Genomic DNA, 27361 nt, shown 5'->3' with positions numbered 1-27361 from the left:
GCACAGTTTAAACAATGATGACCACAAAAGTGATATATCGGAAAGTATATGTTGCTTTTTTTCACCCTCCCTTTGCATGTGTAACTTACTGTTGTAATACAATTTACATTCTCTGAGGAAGAAAAGATTTCAACGACCAATGTCTAATAGTCCAGAAATTTTGCCCACAACCTTAAAAATGATCTACTTGCTTGTATTACAACTATCTTCATCTAAGCCAAGCTTATTTACTCTGACTGTTTTGTGTTATGGTTTGTGCACTCACTGATGAAAATGCTTCTAGTCAACGTAGTGAATTCAAAATGCAACAACTCAATAAAAACTTTAATTAATCAGGACATGAGCAAAGAATATAAAACTGTCACATACTGAGAAAAGTATAAAATATTCTAATTGAAAGTGCCATCTCATTGGTGAAATACTTTCATTCTCTTTTACTACATTCTTATACACTTGTCCTTTAGCACATGAGAAATATCAAGGGAGAAAGTGCCTGATAAACCATAGGTGTATCAGAAAATTAAGTCCAAAACATATTTATACATAATAATCATTAAAAAAAGACACATGTAGAATATTTGAAGGTAAAAATGGCAGTGGTTTTGAACCAAAAGATTAATTCAAGGCTGCTTTGCAGTATAAAATGGTTTCAGTCAAGCCAAAGCACTTCCCCTCCTTTTTTATAACTTAGTTCAGCAGTTAATTAGGCAAAGCCACAAAAAGTAGAAATTAAAAATCAGATAATACAACTGTGATAATACATAAGCTCAAAGTTGTCAAAAATTTGGTCTGCTGAAGTTTTAAAGTTGATACTTAAAAATTTAGTCCCCATAAGTCTAAACGAGAAACTTTTGGGTACTTTGAGGATCATGGCATAAAGATGGTCCATAGGGATGAAGAGTAATTCATATAATGAACTTGTATGGGTGTCTAAATATTTCACAAAGCAAAACTTGATCAAACAAAGCCATATGATGATATATTTCCAAAAAAAAAAAAAAGAAAAAATGTAAGCAGCACAGTTGGTTGTTCTTACCTGTTTTTTGTGGCCCGATTACAAGGAATTTTGGTAAGTGGTCACAAGTTTTCTCTCTGGACCAGATGTCTTTGTGTCTTTTATCATCACATGGATTCTGTAAGAAGGAAGAATAATGAATCTTATTGTGTAATGAATGCCTAGCTCTGTTTCATAAAAACTGTTCAAAGGACAGGTCCAAATTCTTGCCTGGTACCTTAGAACTAGGAGTTAGAGATTCTGTTCTGGTTCTGGTTCTCTGACTTCCAACTTGTTTCCTCATAAAGTGGCCCCTTCCTTTCTTTCAAGGCTAGAACTTGGCATCAAGCTGCTCCTGCGCTGTCTTGCCATATTCGTCTGAGACTTGGCTGGATTCTAATTGCTGAAACTCTACCTTCTGAATTGATGTTTTAATTCTATATACCTGAGATGTGTTTCTACCTAACTTGAACATAGTTTCTCAGGTATCTGTGCTCTGCCCTAATCGTTCCTAGGAGTTCTGGTTCCCAGAGAGGGATGCTTCCACCAGGAGGCACAGGAAGAAGATCACCACATGAAAAGTTGTAGCTGTTGCCCATTCACTTTGGACCCCTTGTGCCAGTAATCCAGGAGGTGTGGAAATGAGTTACCATCCTGATAGGTGTAATCGACCCTGATTCAGAGGTGGAACAGCCACTATTCAGTGAGAAATATCTTTGGCACTTAAATAATCCATTAGGTTACTTATTGATACTTCTGTGCCCGATTTTAACTGTAATTGAGGAAGCAGAGCTTCCACAGACGAAGGCTGGGCTGGGCACCTGAACAGAGTTTACCACAGTGTATTCCTTGCTTCACAAATTAAGTTATCTTTATCCAGGCACAGCCTTCCTCTGTCATCATTCCTAGGGAAATTTATAAGAAGAGCTAGTGAGACAACCTAGAGCTGCTGCTACTGCAGCTGGTCCTGAGACTGTACCTGACTCACCAGGCCAGCCATCTAGACCAGTAGAAGTGCTAACCATAGGTGGAGGAAATCCAGAAAATCCAGAAACTGCAGCAATACAGCAGCTGCTTTGGCATCACCTGCAGCAACGTGATGGGTTTCCAGTGTCTTCTAAGGATCCTCTCCTATAGGTTTCCCCAGGAATTATGTCCACAATCCTGGGAAAATTTTGCCTGGATGAACAAGTGTGATATGGGAACCGAGTATAGTGAGAGGTGGGGGAGTGCTGAGTGCTTTTTCCTCCACTGAAGGAAATACCCTCTTTCTGGCCAGGGCAGCACCCTATCCTCATTCCTACCCCACTTCCGCCCCCAGCCGGGGAGACCGAGTATTGCCCTTGGCCAACAGGAGCCCCCTGACAGAAAGTCATGGTTCCCCTCCCCACTCTCTGGAGGTGGGTCATGTCCAAGGACTGACCTATACAGGATGTAAAAGATTGGCCTGCTTGCCTCTTTATAGTAGCCTTTATTTTAATTTATTATTTTTTCTTTTTATGGCCACATCTGTGGCTTATGGAAATTCCTGGGCTAGGGGTCAAATCTGAGCTGTCGTTGCTGGCCTACACCAACAGCCACAGCAACGCCACATCAGAGTCCTGTCTGAGACCTACACCACAGCTCACAGCAACACTGGATCCCTGACCCACTGAGCAGAGCCAGTGCAGAGCCCACATCCTCACAGAGACAATGTCAAGTCCTTAGCCTCCTGAGCCACAACAGGAACTTCAAGATGAGATAACTCTCTCCCTGCAGACCTGGTCAAGGCCAGACTTTCCTAAGACCACATCAACGCTCTGCTCTTTTCTCTTCTCTTTCTTGTTCCACTCTTGCTCTTATAAGCTTTTTCTGAAAGCATTTTCTCAATAAGTCATTAAACCAGATCCCTATATCAGACTTGATCCCACTGCATTTTCCATCTCCAGCTTCCTCGGGAACAAGAGTATAGTGCAATATAAAAAGACCAGTTATGTATAAAGACAACTGCACTATGAGAGAATTTGCCTTGGAATAGGTTCTGCTATACTCTTAGATTTCTTGATGAATTCATTGATAGAAATTGTGATAAAAGGAGTTAATTTCAAGTAATAAACTTAACAGTCCTTATCTGTTTTGCATAACTGAATTTTGTTTTATTTTTACTGGTCTCTCTATTTTCTGGAATCTTTTTATTCAGTATTTAATCTTGAATCCTCCATAGCCTAGCTTCAGTTTAATCCTAAACATAAATTGCACCATAGAAGAGAAGGCTAAACTATCCAGTCTCCCTTTCTTCCTTCGGTACCAGAATATCCCCTCTGTTTGGTCTCTGGGTTGCCAGCTAGATGCTATATTTCACGATCTCTCTTGAATTGAGCTTTCTTCGTGAATCATTTTAGTTTACATGAGCCAATATGATGTAAAGTATCTTCTTTTGAGGCTAAAGTCACTCTCCCTAGATTTCCCCTTTCTGGTATACCCATTGTCAGCTATAAAATGGCTCCAAAGGCAGCATGAGCCACGGACTCAGAGCTGGAAACCATATATGCATATGTTGAACACCTGCCAATCTGGGAACCTGGAAAGCCATGTGGACCAGAGCTATCTAACTCTCCTAGACCGTCTGCCCATTTTTAGACAGTTGTATGAGTGGGAAGTACATTTCTACTTTACTTAGCCACTATATTTTTGGAATGTCATCATTCTAGCAACATTGCCTCTACCCTAACTTAATGTGTTTCAAAGCACTTGTCTGTGAGAAGGTAAAACACTTGTGTCAGAATGTGAATTACTGCACTGCATGCTTCAACAAGAACATCCTGCTACCAGAAAAAAAAAGAAAATTCTGGATGAAGCAGCCAGCTGCTTAGGGATATAGTTTGTTTATATGCTGGCACAAACTTCTTGTCTCCTGGCAAATCAGCAACAATAATTCAAGCCTGTTCGTGGGTCACACTTTGAGTAGTACTGTTCTGAACTAATAATTGCCAACATCAACCCAAAGCTTCAGTTATGACTGTTTTCACTGCTATAGACATGCTCATACCTGCACCTGAATCTTTAAATAATTTATCTTTCTGTGCAATGCTCTTATTCTTTTCCACAACGCAGAGTCAAAATCTTGCCACTTCTTCTTTCTGAAGTTAATCTCTACTATAAATCTTTCCTGTCTATTGAAGAGGGGCAGCATAGCCCAGTTATTAAGAGGGTGAGCTCAGGAGGGAGACTGCCTATGTCTTAAGCAATTTTCCGAAATTCTCTGGGCTTCAGACTCTTTATTCAGAAGATAATGATTGACAATATCTACCTCACGTGGTTATTAAGAGCATCCAATGAATTAATATATTTAAAACGATTAAATTGTGCTCTATAAAAGGGCTTATTCTGTAATCCCACCATAACCTTTATTTATTTATTTTTCTCCTGTGTCCAGATTAGTTAAGCAATTGGAGCAACAGAAAGGGGTTATTCTTTTCTTTTTTAGGGCCAAACCTGCCACATATGGAAGTTGCCAGGCTAAGGGTCGAATCAGAGTTGCAGCTGCTGGCCGACACCACAGCCACAGCAATGCGGTATCCAAGCCAAGTCTACGACCTACACCACAGCTCACGGCAACACCAGACCCTCAACCTGCTGAGCGAGGCCAGGGAATTAAACCGGCATCCTCATGGATACTAGTCAGGTTCATTACTGCTGAGCCACAATGGGAACCACCCCCCACATTTTTTTTAGGGCCGCACTGGTGGCATATGGGAGAAAGAGGTCATGCTTGCTGATGGACTAGTTTATTGCATATATCTATCATGAGAACTGCTTTCCTCGTCCATGGTTAGAAGCACCAGCACCTAAGGAGGTTTTCCCTCCTCACAGCCAAGTGGTTAGACTTCTGGGATGAATGAGTTACCTGGTAGGGAAATAGCCTGGAGTTGTTTTAGGCAAACTTGAGGCTATAGGCTATCTTACTAGATGACCCAAAGACCCCCATATAATCCTAATTCAAGTTATTTCTGGATATTCTTGCTGTTTTGATACTAGACTCATTTGTTGAATTCTTTTAGCACATGGCATCACTTAGGGCTGAACTCAGAGATGACCCCATGCAGGAGGCCTTCCCTGATGACTGGAGCCAGAGCACTTCCTCCCATCTCCTGTTTCTATCTCTCTTTAACCACTTCCTGTCACATTTTTTTTTCACTGCAGTGCAGTACCTGAAATTATTTTATTCAAGTATGTGTTTCTAGCAGTATTATATAATATGTATATTAATAGTATATATTTGTGATAATTCTATTCAACTAGAATCTAAGTTCTCTGAAGCGAAGACCTCTGCCTGTCTTCTTGATTGCTACAATCAAGAAGAGGTGGGTTATAATTACTGACCGAATGACAGATTAACTGCCTTAGGATAGGCACCATAAACAGTTAGTAACAGGCATAGGAAGAACTTGATATATGTTTGAAAACTAACATATTGTGAACTGTGTAGACATTTTGCTTCTCAAACGCCCTCAAAAAACCCATTCACAGTCTCCAATGATGTCTTTCATGGTGGCCCCAGAATCTAGTTCTTGCCGTTTACTCACACCATTACTTTAGAACTTAAATTCTGTTTTCCTATTATCATTTAACAGCTTCATTTGTAAAGAAATTTCTTTTTCAATTGTATTTTAGATTAAGCAATAGGAAGGCAGCTTCCATTACCTATTCTTACTGTTTCCCCATATGTGATTCAACAAAGAACAAACCTCAGAGTACGTGTTCAGTTCATTTGCTCAAATGGTTTCTTTATGTGGTTTGGATGAGCAAACTGAGGGCTTATTCAGAGCCACTACTGAAAGTCAAAGGCTTTTGTGAGAACTCTCTTGGTTCTGTATGTCCAAATAGACCAGTTTTTTTTTTTTTTTCATTATTGCAGTGCACATGTCTTTGCCATTCAAATTTCTGCAGGCAAAACTGGTGAAATAAAACTTTCACCGAAATAGGCAGATTCAATGTAAGACTTGGAAAGAGTTTCCTTTGACTCTAGCACACAGAACATGGATAAACACTTGTTTTGAGAGACAGAAACACTAGTTATTTCTAGTTGTACTTTCCGAAGAAGTTATATTGATAGGAGTAAACTATCAAATAAAATTACCTGCATGCTAAGATGTTACAATACTGTTTCAAATGTTTTTATTCTACATATTACTTCTGTTTTTCCTGTAGGTATCTTTATGGTTGGGGGCATTTTATACCTCAATCTAGGCAGATTGTCTTTGTAACTGCATTCCTTCTATGTTATGCTATTTTAGGGCTATCCGGATGCCCATATTTCTTGTTTCATCTCTTTTCCTGGCATGTTTCCCCTTGTTTCTGTTAATCACAACTTTAATAACAGGATGTTTGCATTTCCTATTTATATTCTGAAAATGTTTGTTTAGACTTTTCCTACTCTGACTTTCCTTACGCTGTCTGAATAACAGCTAACACAGTATCTAACTTTTATTGATCACTTCTTATATTCCAGGCACTTGCTTGACATAGATTATTTCTAATCCTCAAAGCAACCTGGCAAGACAGATATTATTATCCCTTTTTTATAGCTAAGGAAGCTAGATGCAAGGTGTTTTATTTCGGTCTTGCTGAAGGTGACACAGCACATTAGTTTAAGAGTTGAAATCCAAAGCTGGGGTTGTCTCTGCAGTTAAAGTGTGTGTGTGTGTGTGTGTGTGTGTGTGTGTGTGTTTGCGGATGTGCGCATGTGTGCACATGAGAAAACACTGCCATAGTTATGAAGAAAAAGGAAGCATTTCTGTGCACTTCATATTTTGTTCCATTGCTCTTGTTTTAATTTTAAGGGTCAGAAATTATAATTATATCCCTATCTGACTGTTATCTGAAAATGTTACACATAGTAATTTACCGTTTTCAGTATCTAGCACTGTACATATATATATGAAACTTTGAAAAATATTCAGTTAACATTGCTTTAGGCAGTTCATGGTTATAGTGCCAGTATAGTAAAAATGCATGTAACTAGCTTTCATACAGGTGAGGGGGATGCAGGTGGCTTTTGCACACGGAACATGTGATGATGTGAGGCAGATTTACTTTTAAGGAGCAAAGTGGACAGAAGATTCCCTGAGGGGAGAGGAACCAGACTTAGAAAAGGCCATAGATGCTGATGAAATCCTGTTACTTAGAACGGCCTGAGCACCCAGCTTTTCTCTAAGTAAAAACTTCAAATTCACAATCAAGCTAAAAAACACCTACATTAAAAAATCACACTATTAACCTTATCCTGAAGTTCACATTGTTATAGAATACATGAAAATAACTCGTGTTCTCATTAGATCTGGTTATTCCAACCTACACTGCCTTTCCTCCACCACAATCTGCTCTGCTCACTGCCTCCCCACATCCTTCCCTGACAAGGACGCCACGGAATTATCAATTCGATTTATTATCCCCTCTCAAGTCAGGTGCCTTTTCCAGATAACTAGGAGATCTCTAGACCCTCATAGCCAAAACATGAAAAGTGCCCAGTACTCAAGGTAAAAGGATTATTTTGTTAATTAAAAACATTTCCAGGTTGCTGGTTTCCTCTCCATTCCCCTCTGCTTTTCTGTACTGTCCTCACTGTTTGAAGGCAAATGCCATGAAAGGTGTTTTTGTTTTTCCTTTTAAATTTCTGCTTCTTCCTATCTGGTTGGGTTGCTTTAACTTTTCTTCTGCTTATTAAGTTTTGCTGTGCATATGTCATTAAACAAAATCCTCTTCCAAATCTATATGACACAGGCTGCTGAATTTCAATTTTTTGTCTCTCAATGTCATTTAAGCCTAATACAATCCAAGTACACTGATGAGAAATTTTTAATAGGTTAGAGATGTTGATTCTCAGGGCTTCAATCAGCAAATCCTTATGGAGAAACTGTGAGACACACACCATCTTTCCAAAGGCCCCCCCTCTACCTGCACACCATGGAGGCCCACCAGCTCCTTGGAAAAGCCTTTCCTTTCTGTATGCACTGATCCATAATGAATGCTCTCTCCTCAGAACTCCTGGGAGCACTTAATAGTCTGATTCTTACCCAAATTTTTCAACCAAAGTCATCTGACTTACAGAGAAGCCTAAATGCCAGCCTCTGGGGGTGGGAGTGGGTAAGAGGGGCCTGTGGTTCATGTGTGGGTCTGGGGTGAAGCACCACCAGTGTTGCTTTAAGCACAAAGTACCTCTAATTTATCCTTAACATCTATGCATTTTTTTTTACCATATGCCATCTTTAATTCAATAAATTTATATTATTTGTATTTTCCAATGAAATAGTTTCAAAAGTAAAATTGACTCCAGGAGAATTTAAGTGTGGCCTCTAGTTCTGAGTATCTTCAGACGACTACACATTCTTACATAAAGTACCTCAAATTATTATTTATGGTTTTATGAATATCCTGTCAGGGAATCTGGAAAACCAAGTCAATAAAAGAAATTGTGTTTTTAAACTCTGATTAATAGGTTGGTCTCATATAATGTATTCACTCACAGTATGACATTAATATTATCAGACATTTCCATAGGGCAGATACAAAAAATTGCTTTTTTTGTTGTTACACTTGAATTAGGGGCTCAAATTAATTATTTTATGATGATTTTGATTCAGAAAGTATGAAAGTATTATAACATTTTATTTTATTTTATTATTTTATGAACTATCTGCAAGTAGTTCTTCCGTGACAAAACCTCAGTAAGTTACTTGTGTAGAGAACTTGACACCTGACAAGAACGTATGTGCAACTGATTGATGGGAAAAGGAAAATCCATGACTTGTGTCACCATTTCTGGATGTCAGAATGTCTGACAGCCTTGTGTAATCAAGAAGTGAAGTGCTTCATTTTAAATTAAAGAATTAAAATTGTGAGGAATTACCGATCTATTTGGAAATCATTTCTGAGAGATTTAAATGCTATTCTGAGTTAGGAAGAGAAACATAACACAGTAAGACATAAATCCAAATTGTGATTAGGAAAAATATGTCAGATGATGATAAAGTCTGTGCCTCTGCTCTGCTGTCTGTGAAGTGATTGAAAAAAAAAAACTGTTATGGCTATTTCACTGGAAAGGCTAAAAAATGAATAAATGGAAGTTAAAAATGTGAAATTATAGAACTCTTATTTCCCCAGCTGTGGGGTAATTACTCACACATCAGTGTTCCTTTAATCTCAGCATCTCCCTCACAAACAATTTCTACCACTTTTTCTTTGAAGGTGTTCCCCTCCTTTTTCCCCAATAACCATGAAGCTATTCAAGGTTTCTCTCTCACGCAGCTAGATTATTATCCTAACTTCAGCTCCTCCCTGTTCTTACCTGTCAGAGATAACAGACTTTTGGTATCATCTTTATTGACCAACACTTAAAAAACTTATTTTACTCTCATCTTCAGAACCCACATAGAGCTGCTCCTTGCTGCCTGTCAAACCCAAACTATTGCTGTAGCTTTCAAAGCTTTCCTGACCAACTTGTACATGCTCCTCAAGGTTACTTTCCACTACATCCCTAGTCCTCACTAAGAAACAACTGTGCCGTCCTTATTAATCTTTGCGTACATGCACATATCTCTGCTTCTGCTTATCCATTTGTGAGACCTTAATGACAGCAGCTGTGGTTCTATGCTAGGTTCTAGGTTACAAACATGAATGAATGAACCTAGTCTCACCCCTTAAGTTTTGAGTGGGCTGGTGTATGACAAGCACAAGAGTCTTCAATGCCATGTGGTAAATGTAATAAGGGAGTTGTAAATAAGATATCGCGTGGTAAAAAGAAGAAAAAACACAAAGACAAATTTATAATGTCATTTTGTTCATATAACCAGGAGCTATTATAGTTGGTAAGTTCCATGAAGCCAAAGACCTTTCTTTTTATTATGGAGGTACTTCCAAAGCAAAGCTTCCATAAATTCACACCAAATATACCATCAGATTCTTCTGAAGTAATGAGGTATTCCTGATACTTCATTCCACACAATCCATGATAGAAGTAGATTCATTTTTTATTTTAATGTAAAACTACCATCTTTGTGCAGTTGGAATTACACCCGAGTAGGAATAGGGAACTTGAACTTCAGTCCTGACTTGTCCCTAATCAGCTAAATGACTTAGAACAAGGGCATTTCACCACCTTCCGTGTTTAAAATGAATAGGTGGGGCTAGATGTCCCTGTTCTCCTCCTGTTCTTACAGTCTATAACTCTGTGTCAGCATTCTTCCCACAGACACATCCTAATAGAGTCTATGGTGTGTATGGCCTTAGAGCTCGTGATTGGTTTATGTCACGGATATTCAGATTTCATTGTTTCTAAGCTGGAGTTGGATGATTTCACAGCTAGACTCAACTAAGGCACTAACTCCCTAGGGTTAGCACACTAGGGCTTTGCTTTCCTACTTTTTTAATCATGGAGACACTGGCCTGGAAAGAGAGAAACTGCAGCTCGTTGAGCATTCCCTTGGTCACACCGGCAGGCAGGAATCCACATCATGCTTGGCATGTTTATTGATAGTGAGACTCTGGAGTGACTGACTGAAGATTGAGACTGAGCTAACCTGACAGCTTGAGAGCTTAAAAGCATTGATTAGTGAATGTGCAAGAGTCTGACCTTTCAACTGCCTCCATGTTGTGGTTTTGGTTTCTATAATGAGAGTTTAAGAAAAAAAAGATGAAACCTTATTATTTCATGCTTTGTAGTGATTATTCTACCCAAGTAAAAAGGGATATGAATAAATAGGAGCTCATGAGTGTAATTTTAAGAATCTTACACATCAGGGACTGCAATGAGGAGGATACACTCTAAGGACAGAGTTCCATGTGTGTTCTCAGCACAACTCTCATATTCAACAGCTTTGAAAGAATCCACTTCCAATGAAGGGCGCACACACATTCTGCATTGTGCTTACCATGCATGCATGCATGCTGTCCAGGTCTTGAGAGATATTCAAATTGCACTTTTTAATTAGGTGAAAAGCAGTTTTCACATACATGGTAGGTGGTGCTAATGAAAATTTACATAAGGAACCAAAGAAAATTAAATAGATGTAAAGATTATTATTTTGCACATTTTCTTTTTACTTGTGGCAATAAAAAAGTGTGAATTGAAAATCGAAGGAAAAATAACAATTGACTTACTTTTTAAAAGGGAAATATACTATATAAGAAGGCATACTTATAAGTACAATAAAGTACCTGCAACATTTAATTTTGAGAATGTATAGCAATGGCAGAGACACATAATATTAATCGATCCTGACTTAGCGGTGTTTTGATGAATGGGCTATAAACCATTTAATTAGTGTTGGTTATGCTTATATGTTTTCCATAAAATTAAATTCACATTGTATAAAGGACATGCTGATAAAGAATAATGCTTATAGCTGGTTTGTTTGCTATTATAAACAGGACTATGAAAGGAAGAGAAAACCACCAGGAAAAGGAACTCAGAAAGTATTATGGACTTTACCTTTACTTGACCATTTGCAGCTTTCTCATACTCTTTATGACTGGCAAAGTTTATCAGATTTGCTTAATAAGTCAACTATTCTCAAAATTTCATGTACCGAATAATTCCCTCTTGAACTTAACTGCTATTCTGCTTTCTACTTCTTGTTTTCTTTCTTAAATATATTTGAGAATATATGGCACTTTACTTAATGGGAAATGTTTACAATTTTATTTTCCAGTCAAAGGAAACTGTGTAAGTAATATAATTCCCATGATAAGTGGGAATCTTTCAGTAAACATTACTCTTGAGCGTTATTTAAAAACTCTTATAATAAACTATATTTTGTTAATATTTATGAAAATTTCTAGACATATAAGTGATAATAATGAAAACAAAATTTTGTGAATGCTCTGAAGCCTTTTCTGACTAATCATGTTATTTATTAGGAACTCCATAGGAATTTACCTTTTTGATGCTGTTCAAAATTAAAATAATACACATTTTCAAAAGTTTTATTTGTGAATACACATGTTCATATGTCCTCCAAAGTGACATAGTTCTCCAAAGAATACTTCTATTTTCTGTTTCTAATTTTCTTTCATACCCCCAATCAACTGATCATATTTAATATTCAACCAATATTTATTTATTTATTTGTTTAATTTTTTTGGACGCATCCCTGGCATGCAGAAGTTCCCAGGCCAAGGATTGAACCTGTGCCACAGCAGTGAGAAATGCTGGATTGTTAACCTGCTGAGCCACCAGGGAACTCCTCCATCAATATTTAGAATCATCATGTTGACCAAATCATATTGGAGCTGGCATGCCTTTGATTAACAAAATGAAGTGTTGCTGGTATGGAAACAATACCAATAAATACAATTCTTTATATTATCGGGGGAGGACCACGCCCACAGCATATGGAAGTTTCCAGGCTAGGGGTTGATTTGGAGCTGCAGCTACTGGCCTATACCACAGCCACAGCAATACCAGATCCTTAACATGCATCAGCGTGGATTCTAGTTGGATTCGTTACCACTGAGCCACAATGGGCACTCCAATAAATAAAATTCTTTATTAAAGAAAACTCAAATCATATTATGATATACAAACTCTTCATTTAAAATATCATTTTCTCTATAGGAAAAGAAAGAGTTGAGCTTGGGGTCATCAACTCATTTTTTATATCAACTGCCTGCTACCTTTGTTAAATTGGCTACTTTTTATTTTTACTGTACCATGAATTATAGATATCTTATAAGTAAATGTGTGAGAAAATAATTGATTTACTACCGATGATTTATCAATTTTATAAGTATGTGAGCACTTTTCAGTAACTACTGCTTATGGGACATGACGCTTTGCCTTTATGAAATTCAACATGTACTTGGTGTGATTATATACATTATAGGAACTAAGCCTTTATCTATTTACCTGTCTATTTAACTTATACACCAAACATAAGGCTGGTTGAGCTACTGAATAAATCATCAAAGCAAATTATGACTTACGGTGGCATTTTTAAAACACACTTTGAAATAAATAACAGCGAAAAGCATAACAAGGAAATGTTTCACTGACTTTGAGAGAAAATGTTGCACTTACTCCTTGCATTCTCTAGGACAACTAGCCTTGCCTTATACATAGTAGATGCTTAATAAACATACAGTGGATGATTTCTTGGACATATAGACACACAGGGGCATGGAACATGGGTTATGGAATAAAGAAAAACACAGGGGAGAGAGAGAGGATGGCAAAAAGCCTGTTTGACCGTGATTTCTCATTAGTGATGATGCTTCTCCTCTACTGACTACTTAGCAGGGGACTATCTGATTGCTCTCTGCAGTCAGCTTATTGACTGTGTGGGTCAATGTAATCTGATGCAGAAAGAACCAAGAAAGTGGGGGGCAGCATTTTCCCAGATAACCACTAAGAAGCAGATAGTTTACATTTTCGTACGCTGAGGCTCAGTGGTTCCCACATAAAATTATTTGCAAAGGCAATGCTAAAACTGACAATTCCTTCTTTATCAATAGACTGATTCTAGTGAAAGATCAGGTTAAGAAACCATGAAGACATATTAAAAACAGAATCTGTATGAGCAAGTTAATATTGAAGTTAAAATTGCTTTTCCCTTTTTTACTTATACTCTCTGCATTGTACACATACATAACAGGTTCTGCATCACAAGCTGTAGTTACAGGGCCTTAGAATATGGTGGCTCTTGGCTTTGATCTTCCTAGATATCCGATACCTACCCATGTCACTGCTAGTTAATGCTCACACTAAATGCAAGTCAAGGTGATTGATTTTGAGAAAACACCAACAATAAAACAACATCCTCAATGTAAAACTTCCAAACTGTCCAACCAACTAACAAAACTCCAGAAAAACAAACCAAAAATACAAACACTTAATCCAAAAAACAAATAAAAAATGTTACTGAAGAGAATGAAACTACTGGATACCAAAGAAATTTGCATTAAATGGCAGTTTTAGTATCTCCCACAGAGTTCCTAATGCAAATTCAGCGCTAACACATTGCTCATTCCTTTTCTTTTACTGCAGGAAAGAATGTTCACTTACCTGCCAGAGAGGGTCCTTTTGCTCAGGAAAGAGCTCAAAGTACTTATGGGCTAGTTGCACTGGAGGCAGAGTTTGCAATTTCAGGTTGGTCCAGCTCTGCACAAAGTTGGCCAGATTCACAAAGGTATACAACCCTAGGCGGTCATTCCCATAGTTTGACAAGTGAGTCATGAAAATGCTGATCTGAAAAATATACAGCAATGACCATAATATCATATGCACATGCTGAGAAGCGGCATAGATGTTCTAGGCACAGTACCACACCTAAACATGGAATTTCATGAGAGGTACAATTATTATTTTAGGTGATGTTACCCTCTGAATTATTTTCCTCCACAGATTTGTGTTGAAATTGTAACCCCCAGTGTGAATGTAACCCCTCAAAACAGAACCTTTACTGAGGTAATTAAAGGTCAGTTCTGGGGCCCTCATATGAAAAGAGAGAGATACCACAGTGCATCTTCTCCCCTCCGGCCCCACTTCTCCCTCTGTCTCTTTCTCTTTCCCTCCAGCCAGTGCACAGAGAAGAGGCCAATGCAGAAAACAGTCAGAGGGTGGATATCTTCTAGTCAGGAAGAGATTGAATTTTCTGACATCTCGATCATGCACTGCTAGGCTCCAGAACTGTGAGAAAATAAATTTCTGTTTTTTAAACCACCCAATCTGTGGTGTCTTGTTCCTACAGCTTGCAAAGACTAATATAGGTAGAAAGCCACACATTAGATTTCTATTTCAAAGTCAACTTAAACCCACTCTTAAAATAGAAATTGGGAGGAGTTCCCATGTTGGCACAGTGGTTAACAAATCCGACTAGGAATCATGAGGTTGCGGGTTTGATCCCTGGCCTCAATCAGTGGGTTAAGGAACCGGCGTTGCCATGAGCTGTGGTGTAAGTCGCAGATGCAGCTTGGATCCTGAGTTGCTGTGGCTCTGGCGTAGGCCGACGGCTACAGCTCTGATTTGATCCCTAGCCTGGGAACCTCCATATGCCACAGGATCGGCCCTAGAAAAGGCAAAAAGACAAAAAAAAATTGGGATTGACATCCTTTCACTGTTTGTTAAAAGTATCGTACTACTTTACATATCAGCTTTTTTCCCCATTGTGGAATCAACACCATCAAATCCAATAGCCTAATAAATCCCAGCCTAGTAAAGAACCAGTATAAGACCAATTCTAAAATTAAACGATTGTTCCAGAGCTTTTTTGATATAAATATGTATAAATATTGAAATGAAATCAGACTCAAGAAAAGTTGTCTTTTTGTGGTTCAATGAAGAAATTTTACTGCAATAAAGAAATCACTAATATTTGCACAGAAACTGATTGTATTTAGCTAAAAACTCTTCTGTATTCATTAATTCTTTTAAGATTTTTCATACCTCCTTATTAACTCTAAAAATATCATAACATTTGTATATTGTATTTTTGTGGATCAGAGACTAGGAAAAAGTAAAATCTAGACTGATCGCTCTTGAAAGAGCAACAAAAATTTAAAAAATAATTACAGATTATAATCTAATATACAGTCCATCAAGAGTGTTAGAATGAAAAAAAAAAAAAACTAAAAAAGGATAACCTGCATAATCTTGATCTAAATTGCAGAAATTACTAATGCAACTCATAAGAAGGGAGTTCTTCATTCTCTACCATATTTGTACATGCTTCTCAACCTCACAACACATATATGTATCTTAAAAATATATTTTATTACTTATTATTTAGATATATAAATATTTCAGATAATTTTTAATGTTAAGAATAACATTAAAAGAAATACATTAAATTAACCAGAAAAATAATACCCACAGGTCAGTATATTTATGTATATATCTGTATATATATGTACATATATATATATATATGGAAAATCAAGTGCCACATGGCTCTAATTTTTGTACAGTTTCTCACTGAATTTTTCCTAAGGGTTTAGTTTCTTGGTAGGCTGATTTTGGCTGCTTGGACTATTTTGGAAATAAAAATGGGTTTTCACTAAGCCATTTTAATATCATGTCACTACAACCTGGTTAGAATTGTTAGCCATGCAAAAAATTTTATATTGTAGAATTCTTGTTCCAAAGATCTGTCTTAAGATAACTATGAATGCCCCAAGAGGACATTTATTTTTCTTAAAAATAATAGAGCATATTGGGTTAATACCAAAAATATACAAAGAACTCATACAACTCATTATCAAAAAAAACCCCCAAAAAGCAACTGAAAAATGGGCAGAGGATCTGAATAGACATTTTTTTTCCAAAGAAGACATACAGATGGCCAACAATAACATGAAAAGATGCTCAACATCATTATCAGGGAAACACAAATCAAAACCACAATAAGATATCATCTCAGACATGTCTGAATGACTATTATAAAAAAAGACAAGTATAATATGTGTTGAAGAAGGTGTGAGGAAAGGGAACTCTCTTGTACTGTTGCTGGGAATATAAACTGCTGCAGCCACCATGGAAAATAGTATGGAGATTCCTCAAAAAATTAAAAATAGAACTACCATATAATCCAGAATTTCTAGTCTTGAGTATTTATTCTAAGAACATATCTAGTTAAAAAAGATATATGTACCCATATGTTTATTGCAGCATTATTTATAATAGCTAAGATATGGAAGCAATCTAGATGCCCATCAATAGATGAATGGATAAAGAAGATGTGGTACATACACACACATACATATATACATATACGCACAATGGGATATTACTTAGTCATAAAAGATGAAATCTTGCCATTTATGACAACACAGATGGACCTAGAAGGTACTATGCTAAGGAGATAAGTCAGACAGAGAAAGACAAACAGCACATGATTTCACTTATATGTGGTATCTAAAGAACAAAACAAATGAATAGATATAACAAAACCAAAACAAAGTCGTAATACAGTTGCCAGAGAAGAAGGGGCTGAAGGGAGGGGAGAAATAAGTGAGGGAGATTAAGAGGTACAAACTTCCAGGTGCAAAATAAATGACTTATGGCTATGAAGTGTACAATGCGGAGAATATAGTCAATAAATAGGTAATATATTTGTATGGTGACAGATGTAAGTAGACTTATCATGGTGATCATCTTGAAATGTATAGAAATCACAAATCACTATGACATGGACCAGGAACTAACATACTGTGGTAGGCCAATTAAATCTCTAAAACATACAAACAAATACAAACTCATAGAAAAAGAGATCAGACTTGTGGCTACCAGAAGTAAGGGGAGGAAGACTTGAATGAAGGCAGTCAACAGGTACAAACTTTGTTATAAAATAAATAACTAGGAAGGATGCAATGTATAATGTGATAAATATAATTCATACTGCTCTATTTTATATATGAATATTGTGAAGAGAGTAAATCCTGAGAGTTCTCATCATGAGTAAAAATATTTATTTTCTAATTCCTTTAATTTTGTATCTATATAAGACAATGGGTGTTCACTAAACTTATCGTGGCAATCATTTCATAATGTATTTTAAGTCAAATCATTGTTCTGTACACCTTAAACTTATACAGTCCTATATGTCAATTATATCTCAATAAAACTAGAATTAAAAAAATAATAGAGCACTGGCTTGCACAAGAATTAAAAGAAATCAATACTCTGATAAGGTAGTATAAGTTAAAAGTATCAGGTTTATGGAATGCCCTTTACTAGAATGCTAAAAAGGATTCTCTGAGGAAAACACATTAAAATGATTAGAAATACTCCTCATCATGGTTAAAGGTGGGGAGAAACGTCGGAGAGCTTGGCCCACTGTCCTTAATATCCTAAACTACATAAAATATCACCTAAAAAGTATATAGTGCTCACTACATGCAAAGCATGAATCTAAGTCCTTTACATTTATGAAATAAGTCCTTAACAACAATTTTCTAAGATAGGTACAGTTATTGTCCCTTTCTGTAGATGAGGCACAGTTAAATAACTTGTTCAAGTTCCACATCGAATCAATGGCAGAGCAGAATTTAAAACCTAGGCAGTTTGGAAGTTCCTGCCGTGGCGCGGTGGGTTAAGAATCCAACTGCAGTGGCTCAGATCCTGGCAGAGGTGAGGATTCGATCCCTGATCCTGTGCAGTGTGTATGTGGCATAGGTGACAGCTGCAGCTCTGATTCAATCTCAGGCCCAGAAATTTACATATGCAGCCATAAATTAAAAACAAACACACAAACCAAAAAACAAAACAACAACAAAATACCCCTAGGCAATTTGATTCTCAAAACTGACAGATGATATACCTGAAACCTTCACCCAAACAGTTTTATGTATAGAGTTTTACATTCAAGATTTTTTCCTTTTTGAAAAATAAAAGATAAAGAACATCTACCAATAGGAGAAAGTGGAAAATCTATGTAAGTATTATTTGGCAACTTAAAGTTTTTTTTTTCTTTTTTAAAAATTGGAATGACAACATAAATTATTTTTGGACTTTTACATGAAAACTTCTAAGACAACAAATTATAGTATTTGACAAGAATTTTACTGAGAGACTGCAAATTTGTCTTTGAAGGCAGTATCACTCCTATCATATTTCCAGTCCATTTCCCACCCCCTCTCCCCCCAGGGTGTATTCAAAGCTTTTTATCCCAAAGGTCAAATAAGATAAAAACTATTTTAAAGAATATTCTTTATATAGCTTATGTAGATAGAAATTTAAATTAAACCCTTCAAATGTTAGTTGATAGAATGATCTTGAGGTTCATGTGGAATCATTTGAATAGGTTTAGGGTAACTATGTCACTGATTTTTACATTGGCCAAACTCTCACTCTTAAGCTCTTTTTTTCTTTTTTTCTTTTTTCCTTTTCCAAATAGGAAGTACCCTCTTGGCAGGATTTAATTATAGAGTTTCTAGACATAGCAAGTATCAGTGGTTGATGACCTTATAATTGCAATTGTTGTCATGAGAACGTCTTTGTAAATCACCACAAAATAATACACATTTGATCCCAATAAGTATGCATTTACCTCATGTCATTACTGTAATTAAGAAATAAGACAGTGTAAGTAGTATTCTCCAGGATAATTACAGTTTCTCAGGACTGAAATTATGAAAAACCAGGCAGCAGGCCGAATGCCTGAAGAAATATTACAATGTCTTAGAAATCTACCACCTGACCTCTAGTCTAGAGATGGCTGTTATTTTAAGACAGAACTTTAAGGCATCTGTAAGTGCCTAAAATCTGACAAAAATGTAAATAAAAATACTACTTGGAGAATATTGTAAAGATTATTTTTATATCATGGGCAGATGTATACTATTTTGTTAGGGTATTACATATTACCATAATGCTTTTAAAAGATTTTGTGGTCCACTAGTTCTAAGTCATTTATCCAGAATTTCCTGAGGAGAACAAGCTTTGCTTTCTGAAGGAAGTATTACAGTGATGCAGGGCAAATGGAAAAATCCACTTAGGAAGGAAGCAAAGTCTGGAGATGCTACGTGGTTCTAAGCTGAGGCACACCTCTGCATTTAAATGCTCCTTTGCTGAGAAAAAAAATGACACTCTGGCCAGGAGGGTTGCAATCACTGTGTACAGGGCAGCATGTGTACATGCCTTACTGGTTAGAAATAAATTAGTGCTGGTACATGGTCAATTGACTGTACTTTAAGAAGAAAATTTCTGCAAGCGCAGCTTAAAAGTGCACATTTCACTTGCTAAAAGCAACTATGGCGCAGGCAGAACATTTTAGTTTTAGTATTTATGGCCAAATGACTTGTTCATAAAAAAACAAAACCTATTTGGAGAGTTAGGAAAAATAAGACGAATTAAGAGTGGATGTGGTTTGAAGTATAAATAAGGGAAGACGAAAGAAATGCAGTATGAAGTAGCAGCAAATAATTTTTTGCAGACATAACATATTGCTATTTTTTGCAGGACTGTGTGGTTCTTCCACTTATCCTGGGCTATTATTTATTTATTTTAATTGTTATTTCCTTATATATATAGTAGGACTATTCTTGCTCAATACTCCCCAGAGCATCACCTTGAAAAGGTACAAATGCTCTATAGATGCAAACCCACTGTACCTCCAAATATTGCAGCTCAGAGATCTTCATGGATTCAGATAAGCAGTGCTTTACCTCTCACATGATAAAGACAGGCAAGGACATCATGTTCAATGGATAAGTTTAAGAATAAGATATCAAATGCCAATAATGTGAGTAGGCCACCTGCAGAAGGCCTTCCGGATGAGTCACCAAAGTCCTGGAGTCTGTCACCAACCCGGCCTCTGGGCTGTCTTGATCTTGCATTGACCCTTCCTCAACAATCAGTACTCTCAACTCCACTATAACTGAAAATGAAACAAATCGAAATTCTTTCTTTTGTCTGTTGTAAAAATTAAAAACCAAGCTTGAAGGCACTCTCATAATTATTCATTAGAAACATACAACAGTGTTTCTCGATGCCAGATGCAATATGCATGTGCTAAATTTAGGAAGATCATTACCTGTGGAACAAATCCATTTAATGATGTATCTATAGTCCAGAGAAAAAGGAAGTTTTAAATACAGTGATGTATAAATCTTGATAACAGGGAATTGAATAAAAATGACAGAACCCTAGAGGATAAGCCTTAAATGTGGGTAAAAGCACTGCCCATTGTAGCCACAAACAGAATAGTATTACACAAATGCGGGCAAGGAGCTGTTCTTCCAAATCTTGAGTTGCAAGTCACACATTTGTTTTGTATAACATTTTACTTTTCCTCTCTTACTAACTAGAAAGGATAAAGGAAAAGGGGGAAAATACAAAATAAAGTTTTCCTTTCAACCAGAAAATGAAGCATCAACTCTCTCTAAATTGAGTTACATTACTTTGAGACTGCCAATACCAGAATATTTTCCTGGCTTTTCCTACATGTATGACAAACACAGTGTCATTGTAAATTATATGGATGTTAGATCCATAACCAGAATATCAAGTATAGTGTCTTAAATTGGTAATTAAAACCACTTTTAGGAGTTCCTATTGTGGCTCAGGAAGTTAAGAACCCGACATAGTCCCCATGAGGATGTGGCTTTGATCCCTGGCCTCCCTCAGTGGGTTAAGTATCCATCATTGCTGCAAGCTGTGGCATAGGTTGCAGATGCAGCTCTGATCCTGCATTGCCTTGGCCATAGTGTAGGCCGGCAGCTGCATCTCTGATTCGACCCTTAGCCCAGGAATTTCTATATGCTGTAGGTGTGGCTGTAAAAAGAAAAAAAAAATCATTTTTAGAATATATATTCTTATTTAAAGTACACATTAGATACTTGGATATCAGTTTTAGGCCTTCTACTGCCTCTAAAATGAAATAATTTACAGAGTAGTCAGATACCTGGTTCATAGGAAAAACACATTATTGTAACAAACACAGAAAGAAACAATAGCTTTGCCAAGCAAGGAAGAGATGTATCCTGTTTTAAAGCAGCGTGCCCTATGTTCATGACGTAGCACAGAACTTTTCAAGATAAACATTAAATGTTAGCAGTTCATTTCCATTTTTGCCCCTGTGGTCCTGCTAGTGTGCTGCTTTTTGAGTGAGTCCATTGTGTTTAAAAATATGTCCATTAGCTTGTTAAATTATTGATTAGGCTTTTAGTTCTTAAAAAATGTGAAGATAGATGGAACATAGGGGAAGGCATCTCTGATGGCACATCAGATGGGCTCTGGTGTTGCAGTTGTATTCTTCCTATAAAAGGCAATCGTATGCCTTTATTCTGAATATAGGCTGGAACCACGTAAGTGATGCTAAGCATGTAAGACTAATTACCAATTTGAATGCCAGTATACTTCTAGATTTAAATACTTATGACACAATTGTTGTGTAATAATCAGAGGCACCCCCCAAGAACTGCCTTTTTGGTCCTGGGCAACTAATGACTTGGTGTATGCATATAGCTATGGTCTCAGACACCAAAAGTAAGGGATATTTGCCTAAACCTAATACAATTATATTATTCTTCCACTTGATCTAAAAACGTGTCATTAGCTTGGAATTCATTATTGAGAAATACCTCTCTATTTAAAAAAATAAAGTTGACGTTGGTAGATGCAAACTATTACATTTAAAGTAGACACACAATGAGGTGCTACTCTACAGCACAGGGAACTATATCCAGTTTCTTATGAGAGAACATGATGGAAGATAGTATGAGAAAAAAAAACGTATATATGTTTGACTGGGTCACTGCTGTACAGCAGAAGTTGGCACAAGATTGTAAATTATACTTTAATTAAAAACATGTATTAAGTATTGAATGATTAGTTAATGATTGATCATTTTTTTAATACATGATGCTGTTGAATCATATCATTGATTTATTTGTATGACTTTGCCATGAGGTTTTACGCTCATTTTTGTTGTTTTGCTTGATGAAGTTCTAGGAACTCACTGTATTTTAGAGAAAAGGAAATGAAGATCAAAGGGTTCAGGTGAGCTTTCTGAGACTACAGAGGGAATCCCAGCAAATAAGTGCTCAAACATGTACATGTGAACTGACAGTCAGTGCTCTTGCACACCCGAGGTTCTCTCCGAAAATTTGGCTACCAGTTCATCTAAATATTATTTTCTGCTTTTTCTTCTTTATCATTTCAATTACCTGGTAGATTTAATTTGTAACAATTCTTGGTTAAAGCTAACATTTCTTTATGTGCTCTTCCTAGAATTGATCCAACATAAAATTTCATTTACACATTAAACATTTTTTTAGAACTGCAAGAAATAAAGTCAATATTTCAATGTTTATATCTCTACACACATACATTTGAACTGATTATTGACTCTGAATATTTCAAGACAAAACACGCTGAAGAGAGAGTAGTGGTTATTTTATTTGTGAAGATTAGCATAATTCTTAATAGATATGTATTATAAAAATTGAAAGTAAATCCAACCTTCCAATCTTAAAGAAATACGTTTGATTTTAATAGACCTTTTGAGATGTACTCCTCTAAGAACTACTTTAGAAGGAGAAAGAAAAAGATGAGAAGAAAAAGAAGAAAGGAACAGAGAAGGAAAGAAGGAAAGGAAGGAGGAAGGGAAGAAGGCAGGTAGGCAGGAAGGAAGAGAATAAAAGGAAGAAAGAGAAGCAAAGAAAGCTCCAAAATAGAACACATCTCACCAGCTGTAAGGCAGATGGACAGGAAAAAAAGTAGAATGATTTTAGTTCAAGTCTTTAAACCTCTACTGATAAACTCCAGCTATTGATTCAAATATTCAGGATACCTCCCTAAGCAGAGGGAGCTCTTTTGCTCCATGTGACTTTCAATGTAGTTTCATGTAAGATGTACATTACCACAGGCATTTATTTTTTATTTTTAGTTTTAAATTTTTTTTTGCTTTTTAGGGCCACACCTAGTGCATATGGAAGTTCCAAGGCTAGGGGGTCGAATCTGAGCTGTTGCTGCTGGTCTACACCACAGCCATAGCAATGCCAGATCCCTGACCCATTGGGTGAGGCCAGGGATTGAACACGCATTTTCATGGATATTAGTCCGATTTGCACCACCACAGGAACTCCACCATAGGCATTTATAATTAATAACTATTCTTAATGTTTTAACATCCCATAGCCTCGACTATTAAAAGGAAGACTTTTCTTGAATGTGTAAAAAGACCAATCCTTTGTTTTGAATTTGGAACAGGTTCAATGAAAAAAATAATCCTAATCAAACAGTTTAAAAAAAAAAAACAAAAGAGACAGTAATCAAAATGTTACCCTGGGGGTCCTTATTGCTTAAGTCAGAAAACATAGAGAAAGGGCTTTGGGTTGCTTTATAATTCACATGAGTTTGGCTGGCAAACAGTGGGGCAGTTCTACATGAAATTTGGAACCAGAATGCCTAGATTTCTGACACAGAGGATTTTCTCTGCCTTACGATATCAATTAATTTCTCTGCTGTAAATGGAAACAATAACTTAGTTTACAGTTGTGTGTGATACTCAAATGAATTGGGATCTTTTAAAACATTCTGCAAAATGAAAAACATTGTATAAAATTTATCATCATTATACATATTTAATTAAGGTAACTATGGCATAGTTAACATACCCAAATATAATTTTTAATTAGTTGATTATCTCTGAGATAATATCTTTTGTAAGCAAAGTAGATGTCTCTTTGTTTCACTGAAATAACTGCATGTACCATGCTTCTGTTAATTACTGTGATTTCTGGTATCTGAAAATGTTGGATACATGTATACCAGAGTAAAAATCACTAAGTTTGATACCTAGTACATGAAGCTCCTTTGTAGTCTTCATCTAATTTCTTAATAAAGGCAAATTTTATCCCCCAGAATTACCTTTGAGAGTTGCAGTTAAAAAATCAATATAGGAGGAGATTGTTAACCCGAATCCTTTGTTTCATTTCAAAAAGTGCAACAAGGAGATTTTAGAAATAGACAGTACTCAGGGGTTAATAGCTTGATGAGCTAACATCTGCTTTGCACTACTCCTATGCACCCTAAATCAAAGAACACCCCTAGTCTTCTCCCTTGCCCTTCAAGGCACTCACTGCCTGACATATTGTGTATTTGTTTAGTTATTAACTGTCTATTCCCTCATTCCCATGTGAGAAGGTAAGCACCTTGAGTCCAGTCACTCTACTGCTGCTATATCTTCAGGGTTTGTAAGATGTCTTGTGATACTAGATGCACAACAAATATTTATTGAATAGGCAACTGAATCCATGGTACCATACACTGGTTTGCTAGTAGAAAATGTGAAATAACTTTATTGCTTTCTAATGATTCCCCTTATTCTAAAGATGTGTATGTGTGTGGGGGGGAACAAAACACTCCATCCTAAATTCCTGAAAATAGCTGGCATTTAACAGGATACGATAAATTGCTAAATTGCATTTTTGTGTTTTCCATTTCCATTATCAGACTGAATGCAACAGAAGTTCCATTCTGCATCTGATTATTTACCAGTGTCCCAGTTTTTCAGTCATAATATTTGGTTAGTGAATTATTAACAAATCCAAACTGTTTTGATTCAAGACCAACTAGGGTATAAACAGTGATCTTCCTGAATACAGAAGTTGGGCAGTGACTTCGTCAAAGCAGCCATAAATAGGGCAACTGTTCTAACAAAGAACAGAAGGCTCCTGCTCTACATCAGTGAGCAGGAGCTTTACTCTCCATTTTTCTTGTACATTAATAGAGGCCTAAGTCATTAAAAGGCAACACATGCTCACGACCATATCATTATTGCATATATTTGTGTTTTGTTTTGCTTTAATAGTCAAGTTTTTAGATGTTGCAGTAATTGCCTTTGAGAATGCCCTGATTTTGAACAAAGATCTACCATTTTTATACAAGCAGAGACAAACAACCAAAGCTACTTAGCATTACGCTCTTTCAAGAGATCAAATCTCCTTTCCAACATGTTGCAATAATAATGACACTTAAAAATCATCAAAGTGCAAATTTATAATGCCAGGAATAATCACAGGTAGTTCAGTCCCTGGGTGGAAAAAAAATATGTCTATTAGTAATTGGCATAAGCTATACTAACGGCCTCAGAGTTCAACAATATTCAAGAAATAAAATGTAATTTTTGTTTATTCAAACAATCAACCAACTGATAAACATTTATTAAATGCTTACTAAGTGCCAGTCAATTAGGAACTGGAGATATAATTGTGAATAAATTATGAATAGTTTCTATTAAGGTTAAGTGTGATGTAAACACATAGCATATCTGATACAATGTGATGTGGAAATTCCCTGCTCTATGACATTACACAGACTCATCGGGTTGGGCATTGATCCAAGACTTGTGCAAATCTTGAAAAAAAGAAGCTTGGAGCTAAGATGTGAAAAATAGTGATCTAGGGTCACTTTAGGTAAGAGAATGGGTTGCAGTAGGAGTGGATAACATGAGGCTGAAGTCATGCATTAGATGAAGGAACTGTTATGTGTGCAAGGCAGTTGGTGCAAATTTACTTTTTAGAAACTAAAAGTGCAATGTTGTCCATGCAAAGGGATAGGGAAGCAAGAGAAAAGAAAAGACCAGTTCATAGTGATCGGTTTGAATTTTAATCCTAAGAAGAATGGGAAACATTGACAGACACTGAGTAGTGATGAGACATAGTCAGATATGCATTTTAGGAAATAAACCATGATTATCTTAAGAGGAAAAGTGAAGATTGGAGGTCAGGAGTAATATAGGAGATTTTCATAGCCATATAATGGAGAGAAAATGATGACCTGGCCAGTGGCCTTGGAAAAGGAGAGAAATGAAACAAACTCAGATAATGTTAATCAATCTTGAGGAGTGATGCCAGCAATGTAGCTGAATAAGATGTCCCTGACTCATGTCTCTCCTTCAAACAACAAACTGACATACATCCATGGACACGAGTGTCTTTGAGAGAGATGTGAGATGGAGCATCATATGCCAAGGGACCTGGAAGGAGTCTATCCCATCTGTGGGTTGGGTAATAGGCACACGGTGTGGTCCCTGCAATGGCCTGTTCACAGAGTCTAGCCCCTCTTCGATTTGGTCTAGGAGTCCCTGGAGAACATTGTCGTAGACAATCACCCATTGATGGGAGAGCCCTTTTGGAAGTTCAGGTTCTGGTGGAGAAGTTCCAGCACACTACTCATTAAAGCAAAAAAAAAAAAAAAATGGATGCAATGGAGAAGGTAAGAGAAAGAGATTGAGTGTCTCCCACACCACTTCTCCCCTAAGACAGCACAGTTCAGGGCCACGAGAGATTTTTCTCAACCTATGATTTCTTCTGAGGAAGAAAGTGAGAGCTTGTGAGGATGCACCCAGGGACCCCAGCTGTGCAGGATACTGCCAAGGAAGCCTACTTGTCTCTCACCTCATCCAGGGTCCTGAGTCAGGAGCTCTGTGACTAGGAGGTGGAAAGAGACTGGGAGAGTGGCAGATAAGACTCTCCAGGGGATTCAAGGGTTGTGGATTCTAACCACTGCTCAGATTCCTTCAAGAAGCCCATCCAGAAGCCTCTGGTCATGCTTGTCAGCAGATTCCCCCAAATGGCCAACAGGAAACCCTCAGCACTCTGCGTGCCTCACCCCTACACAACCCTGTGGCCAGCTCTCAGTGCATGTGCCTGAGGGCAGGAAGAGCCTTGGTAGACAGTGAGCATGCATAGAAAACAAGGCAGATTCTGAAGGCTGTTAAGAAGCCACATATTTGAACTTCAGCTCCACCTCTGGGAAAACAAAAGGAAGACTGTCAGAATCCAGCCTGGGGTGTATTGCAGGATGAAGAGAAACATACAAGTTTAAGAATTCTCTCAAAAGAGAGAAGAGAATGTGTGGAACAAGTGTATTTATAGAAGAACTGAGAA

At 37.0% G+C, this 27361-nt stretch overlaps 1 protein-coding gene across 2 annotated transcripts in view; it reads right to left on the bottom strand.

Annotated features, from left to right (window-relative positions):
• Window positions 1–27361, bottom strand: part of NDST4 (N-deacetylase and N-sulfotransferase 4) — a 238000-nt gene that overhangs the window by 19213 nt on the left and 191426 nt on the right. For both annotated transcript variants that reach the window (XM_047798919.1, XM_047798920.1), the window contains 2 exons: window positions 14034–14216; window positions 1037–1133 (listed from right to left, as the gene is read on the bottom strand). In XM_047798919.1, the coding sequence (XP_047654875.1) occupies window positions 1037–1133; window positions 14034–14216 (280 nt within the window). The remainder of the gene's footprint in view (window positions 1–1036; window positions 1134–14033; window positions 14217–27361) is intronic.

Source organism: Phacochoerus africanus, chromosome 10 (genome assembly GCF_016906955.1).
Source record: "Phacochoerus africanus isolate WHEZ1 chromosome 10, ROS_Pafr_v1, whole genome shotgun sequence".
NCBI lineage: Eukaryota > Metazoa > Chordata > Mammalia > Artiodactyla > Suidae > Phacochoerus > Phacochoerus africanus.
Note: the sequence above shows the minus strand (reverse complement) of the source record. Positions and strands in the feature narration are given on the sequence as shown.